This window comes from Pleurodeles waltl, chromosome 7, assembly GCF_031143425.1.
Source record: "Pleurodeles waltl isolate 20211129_DDA chromosome 7, aPleWal1.hap1.20221129, whole genome shotgun sequence".
Classification (NCBI taxonomy): Eukaryota; Metazoa; Chordata; class Amphibia; order Caudata; family Salamandridae; genus Pleurodeles; species Pleurodeles waltl.
Genome location: NC_090446.1, coordinates 1,337,565,066 through 1,337,586,560, shown reverse-complemented (window position 1 = coordinate 1,337,586,560; position 21,495 = coordinate 1,337,565,066). Strand labels below are relative to the sequence as shown.

At 43.1% G+C, this 21,495-nt stretch overlaps 1 protein-coding gene across 2 annotated transcripts in view; it reads left to right on the top strand.

Moving 5' to 3' along the window:
- The window catches only part of KCNJ14 (potassium inwardly rectifying channel subfamily J member 14), a 162,323-nt gene that overhangs the window by 125,889 nt on the left and 14,939 nt on the right, over positions 1-21,495 (top strand). For both annotated transcript variants that reach the window (XM_069200694.1, XM_069200695.1), the window contains one exon: positions 4,303-5,172. In XM_069200694.1, the coding sequence (XP_069056795.1) occupies positions 4,435-5,172 (738 nt within the window). In that variant the 5' untranslated portion in view covers positions 4,303-4,434. The remainder of the gene's footprint in view (positions 1-4,302; positions 5,173-21,495) is intronic.

Sequence of the window (21,495 nt, the reverse complement as noted above, 5' to 3'; positions counted from 1 at the left end):
ACAACAAATTGACCTATCCCAGCCCTTAGTGAAGCTGGCATTGACAAGCCTTCCAGTTATGCTATGTGGGTTCAAAGCAGTGAGAACCACGCCACCCAGGCGCTGCACATTCTAGAGCACGTCTTCTGCAGTCTGCAGCGTCACCTTCGGGCCCCGGCCCAAGGCTGCCCTGAGCTGTTCCTCATCCAGACCTGGGGGGGGTCTTATCCTGTTGCTCCACACTTTCCATCGATGACGACGCAGGGGAGCCCACTCTCACTTCTACCTCTGCACGTACCTGCTCTAGTTCCATGGTTGCTTGCTCCACGGTAGGGGCTGCGCAAGTACGCCGGACTCCCCCAGGAGGATTCCCCCTTGACCTGCGCCTCCATGCTTTATAACCATGCTCAGGCCTCCTCTGGTATGGCACAGAATATAGTGTTAGTGTCTGTTATGATTCAGAGAGTCGCTGGGAATTGCAGCTCGTATCTAATGTTATGTTCTCTTAGCGTGCTCTTCACCGCAAGAAATGAGGAGCGTTTGCGTTGTACTTCAAGAGTATAGTCAGGATAAATGTGTACCTGTGCGTTGTTGATTCTCCATGGTCCACCAGCGCGAGCTCTCTCCACTATGTGCTCTCTGTCCCTATAGTTAAAAAGTCTAACCACCACTGGGTGGGGGGGGCCAGGTGGCGGGAGTCCACCAGGTACCCTATGCGCTCTCTTCACAGAGAAAAAAGATGAATGTTTCCCTTGTAGGACTGATTGGGACAGCCAGTGCTCCATGTATAGATCCAAGCTAGGGCCCTCCTGTTCCGGCAGACCCACCACACGGATATTGTTGCATCTGGATCTACCCTCCTGGTCCTCGAGCCGTTGGTGCAAATGCAGAACCTCCTCCTGTAAGTCCTTGATATGTTTGGTGGTGTTCGCCAGAGAGGGGCAAAACTCCGATATTGTGCCTTCAGTGGTGGTGACACATTCCTTCAGTTTCTTATGCTCCTCACGCAAGTGGCACACATCGATATGCAGGGCATCTATTTTAGGATCCAAAGTGGATTTTATACTCTGTACTGCGTTAAGGATGTCATAAAATTTCTGTGTGTGCGCCCCTAATATAGCCGTCACCGATGAATCCGGAGGGGCCCCAGGGTCCCTCTGCTCCTCCAGCACAGGTGGACCCTGCCCGTCAGGTGCGGTCTGTCTGATTTATTGCACCCCATCACCATAAATGGCGAGGATCCAAGCCACAGTCCGCTACCCTCGTGGCGCAAGGCACGCGCCGCTCATCCAGACCCTGCCCTATAAGCCAACAATATGTACTCCGTGTGGCGACTCGAGGCTCGTGTCTTTGTCCCAGCCACAGGTACCTCTAGTTAACTGGGTCACTACCCCCCATGGTACATTCAGCCCCAGCGCCATGCGCAATCCAAGTCTTATGGGGGGGCATGGGAGGAGGGAGTGCAGTGAAGACCCCGTCACGTTCCCCACAGGCAGCACGCTGCACCACGGTCGCAGCACACGGCTGCAGGCCACCCACGCGGCCTGCACTCTCCTCACCGCCGGATCCAGTTGCGCCGTGATCCAGCACCCAGGCAAGGCATCCCTCACGTGCCGTGGGCCACGTGCTCACACGGCGCCAGGGCATGCCACCGGTACCGGGGCTGCCCCTCTGCGGCCTCCAAAGGCCCCCGTGGTCCCTCTTTCTGCAGTCGGCCTCCTCCAGGCACCCCAGGGACTGGTCCGCTAGCCTGCAAAGCCTGGCCCAGTGCCCGCGCGGGCCCCATTTCGGTTGTCAGTCCGGGTTTCCCCCGGCAGCGGCCGCGCAGCACAGCAGCCACGGGCGGTGTACTAAGCCCCGGGAGTCACATTCCGTACGGCTGGATAGTACGGCTGTCATGATCTTTGCAGGATGATATTTGAGCCTGGCGCGGAGTCTGATTAGCCGTCCGCTCCGTCCACCATCTTGGCCACGCTATCAAAGGGTCCCTTTATCTGCAGAAACTCGCACCTCAACCAGAGCTCTATGTTCAACGATTGCCTGTCAGATTCACCAACAATCATTCAAGAGGATGAAGCACAGAGGACAATCACTAGGCATGCAAGGGCCTAGACTCTAGAAATCCTGAGTCAGGACTCACCCAGCTCCATGCACTTCAGAAATCCTCTGAAAACTGATCTATTTGAACTTGCCTTCAATTGAATTCAAAATAGAAAAGGAAAGGCCATCGAACAATGTCGGATACAGATATTGTTCTATGCCTCAGAATTCTAGCTCCACCCTTTTTATTATATGTACTTTTCTCTCCTCTGTCAAGCACTTTTAAGTAACCAAATGTAGACCTGTACTGCTTTACAAAACGTCTTAATAAATAAACAAGTACATTAATAATAAATAAATAAACATATTTGCTTGTTACAGCCCACAACCTTTCCTTACTGCCTGGGGAGAGTCATGTTCATTACTGTTTGGCGGCATAGATGGTCTTCATTGCCTGGGTCCATCGGTGACGATGCAGCTCACATTGCTACATTAACTGGTGAATTTCCCACTGTTTTTACTTTGCATTACACATGATACTCCCCATTAAACACGAATTAAACTTACGTTGTTTGCAGTGTGTGGAAAAACAAGGAGCCAGAGACTCAAACTCATTATGCCCAATTTAATGTAGATTGGGTGGGAGCAAAAACATCTTCCCTCACCTTGATAACGAACGTGGTGGAGTCCCACTGCTAAGGACATGTGACTGCTGTCTTGTGATGAAGATCACAATGTCGAGCAAGACACTATGGCAGCTGTCAGCTGCCAAAGACCTTCTATTTTAGCAATACTATGCCGGAGTTAAAAGGACCAGGGCAGAAATGTCCTGATTGCAGATAGGAAGTTGGGTCAGAGGTTTGCTACTCCAGTCTTCGTTGTCTTTCAGTCTTTTGTAGGACAATGTGGACTTTGCCAGTTGAGAACTGCCTTGGATGCTCATTACTGCAAGAGCCAATGATGATTACTACTACCTAGGGCCATTCATCCTCATTACTGCCTAGGTCCTTCTATAATAATTACTACCTGGGTCCAGCGATGCTCGTTAATGAATAGGACTACAGATGTGTATTAATAGTGAAGTACTTCCATGATCATTACTGCCTGTGGTCATAATTGTTGCCCAAAGGCATTACTAGTTATAACTGCTTGATCATCACTTGCTGTGGAGGTAGTGAGATTGAACAAGGTGAGAGTGGTGCATGTTCTAACACAATGTATGCTGATTTGCATTAACTGTGCACCGCATGACAGGGAACCTGATATTACTGAATATTTATAACAGTATTCGAAGCATTAAACATCTCATAGCATACCTTTGCGCACGGTATTTCCAGAAGCCTACACGTCTCACAGTAGAATTGGCTAAGCCTGCGTCCCACAAGCATGTCACATGTCACCCCTTTCATCCCCGAGTAATCAGACTCTTGCCTTATGACATCTCTAGTTCGGCTTTAACTTTGAATGACTAGTGGCGTTTTGACAAATTACACCCAGTGTAGCTATTTATTACATCCATGCTAAAGTGTGCATAGGTGATATTTTGCCCCCCTTTCGTATAATAAATAACACATCATTTGTTAGTGTTACTTTGTGTGCACTAGTATTCTGCACACTTATTACTTTTCAGACCTGGTTGTCTTTGGCAAACTGTAAACCGTGTAGCTCGTAAAAGAATCACAGCATTATTTGTATGATGTACGCGTGTATCACAAATTACACTAATTAAATATAGGTATGCCAATGCAGACACTTGTAGAAAATGTTTAATGCATAAATTATGCTTGGCGAGAAGTACAATTGACAAATTATACGTCACTCGTAATATAGTGCAAAAAGGTAGCAAAGCATCGCTTATGAACAATTTAATATATTTAATACCGAATTAAAAAATATCACCAACCAGTGTAATTCACTAGTTTATGTCATCCAGCCTTTATTATCCGAGTTTGTGGACTTCCCAGATTCATTTACTACTTAGTAGTGAGAGATAAAAACAAAACGAGTTTAGCAAGATCTTATGAAGTGATGAGCCGTTTCCTTTAGCAGAAAAGTCAACATTCCACTGTAAATAAATATAAAACCATAATGTGGGCAAGGGAATCTTGGATCGAGTAAGGATGTACACTGAAGAAATCTGCACCTAAGGGTTGGAGAGGAGCTTTAGACAAGAGTAGAAATGTGCTCATGTGACTCTATGTATGAACATAAGTAATAGTTTAACCCATGTAAGACTTGGTGAATATGACAATATTTCTATTTGTTTCTCTCAACCTTTTTTAGGACTCGATAGATATTTAAAAAAACGATGAACGAATTTTGCCAGTGATTTAACTGAACACCAAATTTCTGCTCCGTCTTCAAGCCACCGTCAAGCTGGGCAGCAATACCATTATCCCAAGGGGCCCCCTTGCTATGGGGGTGGCCCGTGCGATCCGACGTTTCAGTGCCAGTAATGACATTCCTGAGCAGCTGCGAGAGGAGGAAGAATCGGAGTTGACCCAGAGGATGAAGCCAACAGCCTACCACAATGGCAAGGCGCACTCAAAGCCAAGCCGCCAACACAGTCGCTTTGTGAAGAAGGATGGCCACTGCAACGTCCAGTTCATTAACTTGAGCGAAAAGAGCCAGCGCTACCTGACGGACCTGTTCACCACCTGTGTGGATATCCGCTGGAGGTGGATGTTCCTCATCTTCTCGCTGACCTTTATCGTCTCTTGGTTAATCTTTGGTTTATCTTTCTGGCTTATTGCTTCCTTGCACGGCGACCTGGCCCCTCCTCCAGATGCATCATCTGAGGACATCCCTCCTCCGCCATGCTTTTTCCAAGTAACAAGTTTCATGGCTGCTTTCCTATTTTCCTTGGAAACACAGACTTCCATTGGTTATGGTTTTCGAGGTGTAACAGAGGAATGCCCCTTAGCCGTGCTGACTGTGGTACTGCAGTGCATTGTAGGGTGCATTATTGATGCCTTCATTATAGGGGCCATAATGGCCAAGATTGCCAAGCCCAAGAAGCGGAATGAAACTCTGGTCTTCACCGAAAATGCAGTGATCGCCATGAGGGATGGAAAGCTCTGCCTCATGTGGCGTGTGGCAAATCTCCGAAAGAGCCACTTGGTTGAGGCCCATGTCCGTGCTCAATTACTGCAGGTAACTAGTTATCATCTCATTTAGTGTGTGTGAGCTTCAGTAGGCGAAACTACATCTGATATGCCAAGTGTGTTGAAGGAGGTGTATGGCATGATTCTGAAAATAAATCTGCAAATGAAAATGCAGTTCTATCTAAGTGTAATTTTAATTAACACATTTAATCAACAAAATTCTGAATGTGTTATACATAGCCACCTGTTATAACCTATATTATTGTTTCATCAAATATCAAATATTCAGAACAACATTTAACCATGTATATTTACATGTACATTTAGCTATGTACATCAAGGTTTCTGAAGTTCAGAAGCATCCTTTTACATTACTCCCGTGCTGCCATGGCCACTTGGAAGTACATATTCCATACATTGATTTTCTCTTCTCTAAATGAATATTCAATTATTTTTAGCCGCAGCCGAAGGGAGAATCTCATGCTCATTTTACTAAATGTCTCTCCCACCATGATGGTCGGGGGTATATTTTAACCGAGGATGGTAAAGAGCATATAATTGTTAAAGTAGACAGTTTTGTGTAAACTTTACCTGCCTTGTCTTTCGTTTGCTCTTGATTTTCAGTCTGATAGTGGCATTTGATAGGTTGGCAGACCTGCTCCTGCTTTGGCTACCTGCCCCCATAGCTAAGTACAGGTTCAGAGTGATGGCTCAGCTAGATAACATGACATTGCTTGGGAACGTCTTCCACTGCCTCCCACACCTTGCACAACCTCCTTCCTAGATGTCCATTTGGGCACCCAGATATAGGGTAGCAGATGAAGGGCACCTTACTGTAAAGACTTAACAAGCCATTTTTGGGCCTGTTAAGTTCTTGGGACGGAAAGCCTGGTCTATAACACTCAGACTTCATCAAACATAAATTTACAAACACTTGATTCCCTTCATTAGCCAGAGTAATTGACATATAGCTCACACAAGTCTTCTGCTAACAGAATTTCTCCCTTTTTCTTATCCAGCAAACTCTTTGCTACACCATGGTTATACTCATGACATTATCCATATGTAGCCCCTCTATATTTACTTATTAACTGCTCCAGTGCCCTGTGCACCATTCTACATTCCCACCTAGAAATGACCATCGGCTCACACTACTCCATTCCAAACCTTACAGCAGTACCCCTACCACAACAATTGTGGGACAGAACAAGAACTTGTTCTAAAACATCTTCACCTAAATACATTGCTATTCCACCCAACTACCTCCTCTGATGTTGCTGCACCTTTTGCAATCAAAGCCCCCATGCACCCCAAAACTCGTAATGAGAACCTGTACTTTTGATGGAATACCCCCAGATTTTAGCCCTGTCTTTTTTTGGGGGCTATATGAAACATCCCCATTTACAGAAACTTCATCCTGAATTAGCAGACCTCTCCAGACACCTGTCGATTTTACCCAAACCACCAATGTTAACCACACGGCCTGTCATCACCCCAGAAGAAGCCTCTGCCACCATGAAGTCCATCGACTCAGTGGCCCCACCACATCTACTCCAGAGGACTTCAATCCATTAGTGCCATGCTCACACCCATCCTGAATGCCTCCACCTCCTCCACAACCTTCCCGTATGCTAGCAAACAAGCAACTGTTCTCCCTTTGTTGAAAAAACCCTCTGCGGATCCTTTAGAGCTCACCTACTACAGACTGCTACTCTTCCCAATGAAAGTCCCATTGAAAGCCTTAGAGAAAATCATCAACATATGCTTCTGAATACCTCACCGACTACCAACTCCTTGATGCCACTCAGCCTGGCTTCAGACCCAACCACAGCACAGAAACTGCCCTCATAACTGCCACAGATGATGTCCATGTGACTCTCTCCAGAGGAGGCATGACAGCCCTCATCCTCCTGGACCTCTCAGTAGTATCTGACACAGTCTCCCACCCAATCCTCATCAAATGTCTTCACAACATTGGCAACCATGGACACGCACTCCAATGGATTTGCTCTTTCCTGGCTGGAAGAACCCATTTAGTCAGCCTGGCACTGTACACCTCAGATGCCTGGACCTCATCTAACGAGTTCCTCAAGGATCCTCCCTAAACCTGACACTCTTCCATGCATACATGATCCCTCTTGCCAGCACCATCTGCTATCACAACATCAACATCCTCGCCTGTGCCAACGGCACGGAACTCATTCTCTCACAAACAAGATGCCTAGTATCCGGATCAAGTTCACTGCCAGCATGAATAAAATCGCCCACTGCATAAAAACCAACTGTCTAAAGCTGAACACGACAAGACCAAATCATATATTTGGGAAGAGCAGTTCACCATGGTAGTCAAAAGAGCTAGGACCGACACCTACTTCCACCACCAACGTCAAGAATCTTGAGGTCGTCATCAACAGCACACTTGAAATGAACGCTGCTACTGCCTGAAGAAGGTGAGGAAGATTTTCAAGAGGGTCCCAATCAGCACCCATAAAACCATCATTCACACCCTGGTCACTAGCAAGCTGGACTACTGTAACACCATCTATACAGGGAACAACAAAAAACTCACCAGAGGCTGCAGACCATTCAGAACTCAGCAGCAGGAAGCACTGTAAACCACTCAAGTGCCACTCACATCACACCATACCTAAAAAAAAACACCACTGGCTCATGCAGAATTCAAACTCCTCACCAGTACTTTCAAAGCACTACCCCATACTTTCCCAGCATACATCAACCATTGCATTGCTTTCACAAACCTTACAGACACCTCAGCTCATCTGGACTCCTACTTGGCACATCCGATACATATGGAAAAGCAGATCCGGTGGTCGTGCCTAATCCTACTTCACTTCTAAAAGTTGGAATGACCTGTCACTACACACTAGAGGCTCTTCCTTACAGGCTTTTCGAGTAGTCTGACGAGGCCCTAGGTTTGGCTAGACTCACTATTGCTCAGCACCAGGTTACTATCCTGGGTGCTGGTGTGCTCTACAAATTTGCATAACAGTATACAACTCGATGCACTTTACCCCTGCTAAACTGTAGTAAAGTGACTGTGCTCCTCTTTTAACATGGTTGAAATGGCATACCCTAACTGGCATATTCATCTTATATACTATATTGTTCCATCTAGTGGCATTGCAAATATGGCTTCAGGACTACCATTTTAGCCTGAGTGAAGCACTTTTTTAAATTGAATTTGACCTGTCCAAATAAACACTTATAACAGGTCCTTTTAAATATGAATACGTCACCCATAGACAGGAGTTAAAGCCCATAAGGCAGGGTGTGTAGTATTTAAAATAGGACAAGTAGAAATGTACACATGTCCTTACAGTGACTAGCACCCACAATAAATTTTCACTGTATGAAGGATTCATAGAAAACAAATGTGTGCACTATTACATTGAATAATGCTATCTCTAGCTGAGTAACAGTTAGAAATCTCATTTCTACGCTCTTGTAATATCTATTAAAAGCATGTTTCACTGGTTGAGTCGGGTTTTTGATGACTATTAAGGAAAATGTATTTTTAGAAAGTTAGATTAATTAGGTGTGAAAACTGCTCCCAGAGTAAAGGCCTGTGTGTGGGGAGCAGTGCCAAGGAACTTCATTTACTTCAAAGGGCCTCCCCTGTCAGAGGCAGATATCAGCTGATTGGACAGGACAACTTCCTTTGTTCACTCAGTTAGGCAGACACCAATAACACTGGGAAAGGAGCTGCCCCCAGAACTAGTTTGAAGAGACCATAGAGGAGGTGTTGCTCTTTTCCTTGGCCACATCACTGGGGTGGGCACACGGGCTTTGTACCAGAGAAGAGCTCTGAAGGACTAGACTTGCTTTCTTTTTTACCCAGAAAAAGAAGTGAACTCCAGGAGTCGTGAAGAACCAGAACCTTATGGGCCTGGCGGCGCAGGGTACGCCTGAAATCTCCTTGGATTCACCTGCCTCAACTAACAGAGACACGGGACACTCTGTCAGGCGTAAAAGATCAGATTTATTAGCTGCAGCTAGTACAGTTGTCCAAGAAGTACACAAGGTATGTTCTCAGGAGACTGCCACTTTACTTTGTGGCGCACAATCTTATATACCGTATAAAAACCATTTATTAACTACATACACTCCCAGAACACATAGAAAGGAGCCAGTTAGAATAATGTAAAGATAGAACAGAGCCAATAGAAATGTCGGAAAACAAGACAGAACAAAGTATCAAGTGACTTAAGGTTGCCTCCCCTCCAGCTGTGTTTGTCACCCCTCCCTTGAACTAATTCATTAACTGATCCACAACGAAGTTGCATGTGGTGCGATAAGTTTTGTGTGCGTTTGGAGGACAGTTGTGAAATGAGAGAATACTAGCAAAGGACAGCGAAGGCCAGACGATAAGATAAGATCGGCGGAGAATAGTGTGAGCCTACAGATAGTTGAAACAAGGATTAGAAAACCAGACAGGGATTAGTGTACTCGGTCAGACCTTAATACCAGCCTTGTAAAGATAGAGGCAGAAGGCTGTTTTGAACACCATGTTGCAGAATAAGCAGAAAAGGCAGAATGGACTTCGTTCGCTGTGCTGCCTGAGTGAAGGCAACATAAAATGGCGGCGGGCCACAAAATGGCGGGTCGATACGATCGTATTAAAAATCGAATTTCCTCAGACCCTCCTTTTGCCAGAACTCAGGCAAGATACACAAACTCATGTTAATCTGAGTCGATGTCTATGGCCATGAGGTCATCAAGCTGTTGCTGTACCATCATTTTGATATTCTCTGCTCTTTGTGACTTGGGTTTGGGAATACATGCAGTAGCACATAGGTTGCAGATGGCAGGACCGCAGTGCATACAAAGACAACAAGAGAATATAAAAGCTAAAATTACTCCAAAGAATGTCAATACCTTCCAACCCCATTTGGACAGTAATTCCCAAAACCACTCTGAAAAGGACCAATCTCCTTCGTCCTGATGAATCGACTCGGAGATTATGTGTAACTTAGAGATAGCTTGGTATACTGTCGGAGCGTCATTAGGTATGAAAATACAGCAACTTGATCCGATCAATTTGCATACTCCACCACGGTCCGCAAGAACAAAGTCTAAGGCAACACGGTTCTGCAAGGTCATAAGACGATCAGCCTGTAGTTCAGCTGTAATGTTACTTAAAGCTCCTACAGTGATGTCTATGGTGGTTTCTACGACACGAACCAATTGCCTTATATTTCTGCTGTTGGCCATTGGACCCCAGAAGGGAAGAAATCCTTTGAGGAAATCTCCTCCCTCTTGTCCTGCTGTGTCTTTCGAATCCACAATCCCTCTGCCATATCTATTTTTATGATGGTTCGCAGGAGCGGTGTATGTAGGGGGAAGAAGAAAGGCTATATAACAAGTACCAGAGAAATCAGCTGGCAACCATGTATAAGCCCTATCGTGGCAAACGAAGTATGTACCTTGAGATGGTACTAACGGCAGTGGATTCAGGGCTGAATAAACATATGTATGGGAACATAAACTTTCTCTTTGTCCGGTGTTTGGAGTTCTACCATTTATTTGCAGACAGAAATTTCCTTGTTGGGGTATGACCCGTATCGGAGGAGATTTTCCTTGCTCAACCTTATCATTGAGGCTGGAAATGTAATTAGTTATGTTCCAATTGGTATATGCTTTTCTTTAATCTATGGAAGCTTCACTTTTTTCCATGATTTTAGCCATAGCTACCATTCCCTTTATCAATAAACTATGACTGAAATCTGAACCAACACTATGTGAACTGACAGGTTGTTTAATTTTACTTTGATATGCATTATTGAAAATGACAAAATAAGCCCAAGCGGAACCTTCATAGGAGAATGGAAGAACTAAATATGGCATTCCTTTTTCTACCGTATGTGGTATGAGTCCACACACCCAACAGTCAGTTGTATTGATCACTAACTGATGTTGATGTAACAACTGGACGAAGGAATTGTTAAAGTATTCAGTTCTTCTGATGAGTTCATGCTGGGGAAGAGTGTGAAATAGGTGCGGAGAGATAGTAGAAGAAGATGTAGAGGTAGGAGAAGAGACAACTTTTTGCTGCAGAGTAATAATGATCCAGTTTACAGATGCCAAAAGAATACACAACAATATAATGACGCATAGAGCAATACTACAACGACTATATATTTCTTTACAATTATTCTTTATATTTTTACTTTCTCTTTTATCTAATGTAGCCTCCATCTTTCTAAGTGGATGCTCACGGCAATCTTCCTCAATCACTGTAGTCACGATTATCTACCGTCCTATGACACTGTGAGGTCCTGCAGGCCTATTGCCACTTACTCAGGTCGTAACTAAGACTCCTACCGTGACCCTGCAACCGGGATAGAGTACTACATAGGAGAGAAATTTACAAGTTCTTTGGTCTTGGTCTCAAATTATAGCGTTCCTGTCCAGAGGCAGTCTGGTTTTGAAACAATGTTCCTGGATTTGTCGTGTTCAAGCGACGATGCGATGGTATTGCTTCTTGAAGGATGTCGTCGTCCTCTTTCTCAGAAAGTGTTCCAATTAGACGCGCATCACTGAATGGTACAAATTGCGGAACTTTCTCACTTTCAGAGTCACTGATGCCTCTACGGACCCACTGATCGAAAGGCAAGGGCAAAGGCACTTTCTTGCAGTGCACGGCATGCACCCAGTTTTTCTTTCCTTCGACTTTAACTGCTGTTCTTGTGGTCAAAAGAACCAGACGTGGCTCTCTCCATCTGGGCTCCAAATTTCTCTGTCGTTGGAAATTTTTCGTGCAGACCCAGTCACCTGGTCGGATGGAATGACCTGGGTCTGTGGAAGCCTCTGGTAGAGCACTCTGAACCTGTTGATGAAGAACACGCAATTTAGTTGTAAGGTCATGCAAGTAGTCAATCAACATCGGGTGTGGCAAGTCTGAGTATTTCTTAGGGCGAGGAACTCCCCATACATTAGCTGGGCGACCAAATATCACTTCGTAAGGGCTAAGCCCCAAACGAGAGTGTACTGCTGTTCTGGTGGACAGAAGAGCCAATGGTAAAGCATCAGGCCAATTAAGTCCTGTGCTAGCTTGCACCTTAGCAATTTTAAGCTTCAAGGTTCCATTGTAGCATTCTACTAAACCAGCCGACTGTGGGTGATTCGCCGCGTGGAACTTCTGTTTTATGCCAAGACCTGCACAAACTTTTTGCATGACTTGACCCACAAATTCGCTCCCATTGTCACTCCAGACAATGCGCGGCAAACCAAACCTAGGGAAGAATTCTTTCAAAAGTATTTTGGCAGTTGATAAAGCAGTATTGTCCTTCAGAGGGTAGGCTTCTACCCATCTAGAAAAAGCACATACTACCACCAGAACATATTTGAGGTTGTTGCATCGTTCCATGTGAATATAATCGATCTGCAACACCTCAAATGGATATGTCGGAGGAGCAAAATGACCTGCTGGAGTTGGGGTTCCCTTTCCCGGATTGTACATCAAGCAAACAATACAATGTTTTACTACATTATTTGCACACTTTGGGATCCCCTCATTTTGCCACACTGGAGCCAGAAGTTTACATATTCCTTTTGCACTTAGGTGAGCTGGACCATGTGCCATAGTAACTACAGGTAGTACATAAGCATCTGGTAACAGCCAACGTTGATGTTCTGATAATTCAACCCAACATCCCATCTCATCTAACATTCCTGTACTTTCCTTCCACTTTCTCAACTCATTCTCCGTAGCCTCTCCTTGAATTGATTTCACACTCTCTACTGTATCTTCACACATTCCCTTTTCTCTTACGCAGTTTGCGGGACCTGCAACATACATTCGACTTGTGTTGTCTCTGGCTGTCTTTTTCGCTACCTCATCTGCAAATGCATTTCCTCGACCAACATCGTCCACAATCTTTTTGTGTGCACTACACTTCACGATCGCTATCTGAGTAGGCATTGTAAGTGACTCAAGAAGTTCAGTCACTAATTGACCATGTTGTATCTTAGTACAATGGGAAGTAAAGAATCCTCTTTCCTTCCATAAACGCCCAAAGTTAAACGCTACACCAAAAGCGTATTGGCTATCAGTGTACACGTTTACTCTTTTTCCTTTGGATAACACACACGCTCTAGTTAAGGCTATCAATTCAGCTGCCTGAGCTGAATTATGTCTAATGCGTGCTGTCTCCACAATCGTATGCAAAGTAGTAATAGCGTAGGCTGAAGCTGTATCTCCATTCGGGAGCTTGAAACAAGAACCATCTACCCATAGTGTTCCATCTGGATTCACTAATGGCGTGTCTTTTAGGTCAATTCTACCCTTAGTCTCTTCTTCAGTACGGAGAAAACAATCATGCTGTTCAGAGACATCTCTCTCTTCTGGAAGAGGCAACAAAGTAGCTGGATTCAGGGTATTACATTGTTTGATGTGTATGTGACTAGCCAAAAGCGTCAGCTCATATCCGGACAACCGAGCACTCGTAAGATGCTGCGTTTTTGTCCTATTTAGTAAAGTATCCACTGCATGTGGCACCATAACAATGAGAGTATTATCTAGCACTACTCCAGCAGACTGTCGAATAGAAATTGCTGCTGCCGCTGTCGCCTTAAGACAACTAGGCAATGCTTTAGCTACTGGATCTAACGTAGCTGAGAAATATGCGCATGGTCGCTGTTGATCTCCAAAACGCTGCGTTAAGACTGACAATGCACAACCCTCTCTTTCGTGGACATAGAGCGTAAAGGGCTTACTGTAATCAGGAGTACCCAATACAGGAGCAGAACACAAAGCAATACGCAAATCAGTAAAACTCTTCTGACATTCGTCAGTCCACGGAAGAGGCTGAGGCGTATCTTTTAAAGTTAGCGCCAACAGCGGTTTAGCCAATAAAGAGAAACTCGGAATCCACTGTCTACAATAAGAAGTAATGCCCAAAAAGGCACGTACCTCTCTTTGTGTGGATGGCACTGACATTTGTGCAATTGCCTGAATTCGTTCGGGGGTCAATCGTCGTCCCTCCTTTGACAAGAGATGACCCAAATAAGTCACCTCGCGACAGACATATTGTAATTTAGAAGGAGAAACCTTGTGATTCAGATCAAACAAATGACGCAACAGTGCAACGGTCACGTTTTTGCAAATCTCCTCTGAATCAGCGGCAACTAATAAGTCATCCATGTACTGAATGAGAGCGGCACCGGACGGTAAGGAAAAGGCATCAAGATGACATCTTAGAGCTTGACTGTAAACAGAGGGACTTTCACAATAACCTTGAGGTGCGCGTTTAAACCGGAAGCTTCGGCCTCCGAGGGAAAAACCAAAAATATCTCTACTCTCTTCGGCGATGGGAATACTAAAGAAAGCATTCTTTAAATCAACAACTGAAAACCAAGTCGCTGTAGAAGGTATCATCGTCAACAGAGCAGTGATATCTGGGACTACAGGAAACTGCGGTACGACAATCTTGTTTACCTCCCGAAGATCAATTACAAAACGATAAACAGGAGGCTGAGAAGGATCAGTGCGTTTAAGAACCGGAAGAACAGGACTGTTACATGTATTTCCTCTCGTTTCCTCAACCACACCCTTCTGAATCAAATCATGGACAATTTCCAGAAGTGCTTTCTCACCTTCAGTAGAGATTCTGTATTGCGGAATACGTGGCATTTCAGCATTGGGCTTAAGAGTAACAACATAAGGTGGGATCTCAAGACAACCAACGTCATTCGGACCCGTAGCCCAAAGCGTTTCGGGAAGAGAAAGCAATTCAGGTGGGAATTGATCTTTTGATAAGTACATTGGACTAGTCATTTTCTGTCCTAGAGTGAGGTATACACCAGAAGGTGAACAATATATCGTAGCATGCATTCTTTTTAATAGATCTAAACCCAACAGATTTTCACCACAACCATTCGTCAGAAGAAGCGGAGCTTCTAAATCATAAGGGCCTATTGAAACAGGCAAAGGGCAAGAAACTGGATTGCGAACAGGGGCGCCAGAAAATCCTACAGATACATTCGTTAAGCCAGACAAAGGTGCGCCAGGGAGTTTAGAATGAATGATAGAGCTTCTCATGGCACCAGTATCTAAAAGAAATGGCTCTGAAACACCCATTGTAGTGACATTAACATAAGGTCCATTCTGATCCACTGGAATTGACGTAACCCCCTTACTTTGTCCATGGCTGTCCTATTCAAAATGAAGACTTTCATTCCCTCCTTCAATATACTGATCCTCACTGTAATACTGTGTAGACCTAACATTTTGCTGGTCAAAGTAATTTCCGGAATTTGGAGGAACAAAAGAACGCTGCTCTTGGGTTAACACACCTCGACCTCTACCTCTATTTGCTGACTGAAGACCACCACGACCTCGTGAAGCAGATGTTGCTCCATTACGCTGCAACAATGCCGGACAACTGTTCTTAAAATGACCTTCCTCCCTACAATAAGCACATTGATTGGGACCTAGCAAAGGTCTTGGAATGAATGGTTCAGGCTTTTGATACAACCTCTGAAACTGCGGAGGCTGTTGAAACTGAGGCTGAACATAACGAGGAGGATAAGCCTGTTGCAAGAGAACTTTAGTTTTTAATTCTTTCGTCTTTTTCTCTTGTTTTTCCCTTTCTTCTTTGTCTCTATTTTCATAATATTGTGCAGTAGCCAATATCTGGGCGGAAGAAGAAACTGCCCATGAACTCTCTGAGTCTTTTAGCTTGTGTGATAGTTCAGGAAGCAAGTTATATACGAACTTATCCACAAATAATCGCTGTCCCCCTTCTGTAGCCATATCTTGACCACTGTGATCAATGAATGTCTCCTCGAATCGGGTAAAGAAATCGGAAACACTTTCATCTTTCTTTTGTTTACATGCTGCTAGCTTATCCCAATTAACTCTCAAAGCAGGCATCATTGTTTTCATTAATGTAATAATCCTACCAGGGAGTTCTGAGATCAAAGCATCGGGCTTTGCACCACCTACTTGACCTCTATCTGCGGCAATAATAGCGTTCCAATCGCCGCCTAATTCTTGAGCGTGATCCTCTCTACGAATTTTAGCCCATATTGTCTGTGGAACTACATTTCCCATCAACATGTCAATATCTGCTAGATTCATAGTACATGCATCAACTGTTTGCGACAACTCTTTATAGTAACCAGCAGGATTTTTGCGTGGATCTGGTAGTGACTGTTTAAGTGCTAAAACTTCAGACCTTTTCCAGGGGACATGTATCCATATGCGCTGAAAATGCGCAGGAATAGCTGGATTAGCACCTGCTGCTGCAACTTCTTCCTTCCATATTGGAGAAACCTCTCTCATGGGATAGTTTTTCAGTGCTGTCCTAACTGAAGGATCAGAATCAGGAAAAGTCTGTGAGAACAATAGGGATCTGAAAGAAATAAGTGTTCTGACAGCGTTTTCAACCTTAGGACCCACAATAAGTCCTTTGTCAAAGTCAGCCTGAACATCTAACAGATCCTGTGGGACCGAACCCAAATTCATATCCTCCCATTCTTTAGCGAGAGTATCGCACATAACTTTAAAAACATATCTCTGCGTAGGTGCATTCCATTGCAGAAAGGTGGACATAATATCAGACGTACTATATTGGGGACGCTTCTTGATCCATCTACAAGCAAGTAAGTCCAATTTTTCTCGCTCTTCGGAGTCTGGGAATTGACTACGAGACTGTCTTCGAGAAAAAGCTGGAGACACGTTTAAAGCTTCAAAGAAAGGTGATAAGAGACCAGAGACAGTATCTGCAAATCGCTTACGCATAGATGGAGAATTTGACATAAGGATAGGGGACAAGGTATTAGGTGAATTAACTAAAGGAGCATTAGGAATTGCCAAAGGAGCAGAAGGCAAAGGAGTTAAAGGCAAAGCTGGCATAGGCAATACTTGAGGAGGCAAATGTGGAAAAGCTGGAGCAGGCGGAAGCACAACTGGCGGCTGAACAGGCTGTAACATCGGGGGTGCATTAGCACCTTGTACATAGGGCGGAGGCAATTTCAATAAGTGGGACATTAAGGAATCTTCCTCAAAATCTTTTCTCTTATCAAGGGAAGAGATAGGCAACGTCGGATAGCATTTATCTATTGCCATTCGATGCTGTCTGTCTGAAATTTCCATTGCATTATCTATTTCATCATCTTTGAATTGCTGAGCAGCCTGTATAATCGTCATTCCCTGTGTTTTCCTATCTCGTTTCGCTTGTTTAATTTCTCTCTGTTTGGCTTCCTTACGCCAAAGGCGAAAAGAGTCAAACATTGCCGGCCGGGCTTTTCTTTTAAATAACGTTGCTTCTAAATTATCTTGCACATCAGTTTCGAAACTACCATTTTCTGGCCATTTTAAAACACCATCTTTCTTTGTATATCGGGTCCATGTCTTATTAAAGGCAATAGGACCAACACCATGTTTAGAATAGAGCTCATATGTGGGAGTTCCAACCGAAGGAATCGGACAGGAGTCCTCAAGCTGGGAGTCCCTATTACAACCAAAGCAACAAAGTTTTCCAAACTTAGTCAGACCAGACATCTCACGATTTTTACTGGCTGTTCACAAACATCAAGGGGGTAAAACTTTCAGTTTACACAGCACAAATGCACTTACCCCTCGGCTTTGGCCACTGCAATGGCCAAATCTAAGGACCTAAGGACAAAACAAAGACCAAAATTTGTGGGCGCGACCCACCAAATACTTAACTAAGGATGTCTTCTTACACCAACAGAGGCCCGTCTATCGTCTCGCTTTACCATACATCATCAAAGAAAGGGCCAAGGCAGGGCGGCAGTCAGGGCAGCAGTCGTCAGTAGCCGTCAGGAAGGAGTAACCGCGCTGAAAAAGACCTTCGGACCACTTCGACATACAGGGGTCGCTTGACGTGGCTCGCGATTCCTCCAGAATTTTCTTGCGGGGTTCCTCACGACCTTCAGGCAGAACTGGTACCGCTGAAGCCGCCCCACGTTGGGCGCCAGTTGAAGAACCAGAACCTTATGGGCCTGGCGGCGCAGGGTACGCCTGAAATCTCCTTGGATTCACCTGCCTCAACTAACAGAGACACGGGACACTCTGTCAGGCGTAAAAGATCAGATTTATTAGCTGCAGCTAGTACAGTTGTCCAAGAAGTACACAAGGTATGTTCTCAGGAGACTGCCACTTTACTTTGTGGCGCACAATCTTATATACCGTATAAAAACCATTTATTAACTACATACACTCCCAGAACACATAGAAAGGAGCCAGTAAGAATAATGTAAAGATAGAACAGAGCCAATAGAAATGTTGGAAAACAAGACAGAACAAAGTATCAAGTGACTTAAGGTTGCCTCCCCTCCAGCTGTGTTTGTCACCCCTCCCTTGAACTAATTCATTAACTGATCCACAACGAAGTTGCATGTGGTGCGATAAGTTTTGTGTGCGTTTGGAGGACAGTTGTGAAATGAGAGAATACTAGCAAAGGACAGCGAAGGCCAGACGATAAGATAAGATCGGCGGAGAATAGTGTGAGCCTACAGATAGTTGAAACAAGGATTAGAAAACCAGACAGGGATTAGTGTACTCGGTCAGACCTTAATACCAGCCTTGTAAAGATAGAGGCAGAAGGCTGTTTTGAACACCATGTTGCAGAATAAGCAGAAAAGGCAGAATGGACTTCGTTCGCTGTGCTGCCTGAGTGAAGGCAACATAAAATGGCGGCGGGCCACAAAATGGCGGGTCGATACGATCGTATTAAAAATTGAATTTCCTCAGTCGTTTGGTGGACCTCCTGTTCAAGCTACAGTGGCACAAAAAAGTACAGGAGGCCTATCCAGATAATATCCAGCTGACTGCTTCAAACTGACCTGCCCTGGACCCTGCTTGTGGCCTCTACTAGGGTCCAGACTCCAGAGTGCAGTCCCTGAGGTCCTGAAAACCTTGGCTGGGCCTGTGTGGCCTTCTCCTACCACCCTAGATACCTGGGAATTATAAACCTTTTGGCTCCAACGACCTCCAGAGGACTAGGACAAATCTGCCAAGCCCATCTGACTGAAGATATGTTGCCGCTGGGCTAAAGATTCAGGTTTCTCCTGCCCGCAACTTCTCCACACTGAAGTATATAAAAAATTGATTAATGAAATGCTTGAATTAAACTGAGCCATTGGTAATTGCTTGGGCCGCATCCCAGTCCATTGGGTAAATCATGAATAAACTGACCTGGGTCCAGTCAGGGAGGACCTAGTTTGGCGTTTCAAGCTGAGCTGAGTCAAGACTGATTTGCATTTTGCTGGATCCGAACTGAGGTGGCATGATGTGCAAACTAACAATGGTCTGGAAAGCAGGATGTGTAATTAACCAGTGGCTGAAATTAATTGAAGCATTCCATCCATCACTTTTTTGTATACTTCAGAGCTTCTCCACAGCGGCAAATCTGTTTCAGTGGGACCTTGCAGAGAAGGTATCAGGCCTCAGGAGCTCTCTGCTGGACAAATCTGAATTCCAAAAAAGTGAATAAGTGGGAACAAAGAAGGCGTGACGAGGCAAAGTCAGTCACCAAAGCAATATGCACATCTGATGCCTTTTGTGGGTGGTGAAATTCAAATGTCTCCCACTCAGAGCTTTCTCACCAAAAATCCAGTGGCTTTACCGAGACTTCACCTGACAGCTATCCAATCTCCTGTAGTCCTCCTCAGCTACTGTCAGCTGCCTAGCCTCACTTAGCACCCCGGACTTCTATTTCTGAGACTAAATCCAAAGGAAAATCCTCCAGCCTCCTTCAGTCTAACCTAGTCCCAGTATTTGGACAAAATATTGAAACAATAATATTGAGTCACAGAAATCTTAAGTTTGAAAAATCATGTCACTTAAATAGCGTGATGCAGAAATATTGTTGACATAGATATCAATTTTTATGTAAGTAATATTGTTTTCAATAGTATCTGTGTTGTTAATATTGTTTTCAATAATATAGTTATAAAAAATAAAATACCGTTTTTTTTGTTATCTTTATTTGTTTTTGTCTTATTTAATTGCATATGCTTTATATTTTTTGTATACTTGTTAATATTTATAAATATAGTTTGTAATTTAAAATTATTTCTAATTGTTTATTTAATTGTTAATAGTAATTTATGGTGTTTTGGTGGATTGTGAGAATTGCAAGGGTACAAGGTGAGAAGCTAATTAGGTGTAATTAATTACTAATTCAATTGTAATTATTATTAACTATTTCAGTGATAATTATGTAAAATGTGTAATTATTCTATTTTTAAGTTATATTTTAAGTGCAGGTTGTTGGGTTTGCAGAGGGTATAGGATGGGAAGTTAATTAAGTAATAGTTAACTATCAATTAATTATGTGTTTTATTAAAATATTTGATTGAATTGTAATTTTGTAAATTGTTTAAATTTTTTATGTTATATATTACTTGGGGGTTGTTGGGTTTGTATAGGTAAAGGGTGGGGAGTTATTTCAGTAATAATTTTATATTATTATTTAATTAATAATTAATTGAGAATTAAATATGTAAATTGCGTAATTATATTTTTTAAGTTATAGTTTAGGTGCAGATTGTTTGGTTTCTTGGGGTATAGTGTGGGAAGTTAATTATATAAAAATGTGATATTAATTATTATTTATTAATTTTTTATTGATCATTATATATATAAATTGTGTTATGATTATGATTTTTAATTTATATTTTAGGTGTGAGTTGTGTTTGTAGGGGTATTGAAAGGGAAATGAAATAATAAGTATCAATTATTTATTATTTTTTAATAAAATGTTTGAGTAGAATTATAATTATGTTAATTGTTTAATAATTCTATTTTTAATGATATATAGTAGTTGTGTCTGTATGGTACTAGGAAGTTATTTAAGTAAAAATGATCAATAAATTATTCATTTATTCATAATTTTATTATTACTTAATATGTTAATTGCGCTATTTATACCTTTATTTTGCTCTGGGGTGCTGAGCTTGTGGGAGTATAGTGTGGGAATGTAATTAAATAATCAAATAATTATGTTATTTTAGTTTCTATTAATTAAATTATGTAAAAAAAATTATTACTTTTTAAAATTTACATATATATTATATTAACATTTGTATATTTTTGGGTGAATTAATTGAGTTATTAAATTATGTTATGTGTTTTAAGAGAACTTCTTTCTTTACTGCTGCACAGACTGGAGAGGGAATAGTGAATTTTACCCCTCTGGAGTCCAAGGCTTTCCCTTTTGTTGCACAGAACGGAGTGGGAATTATGCATTTTACCCCTCCGGAGTAGTTTAATATTTATGCCATATCATGAATTATTTTTTAATTATATCTATCTATCTATCTATCTATCTAGATGTATATATGTATATGTGTGTTTTTTAATTTTAATTATTCTGGTAAG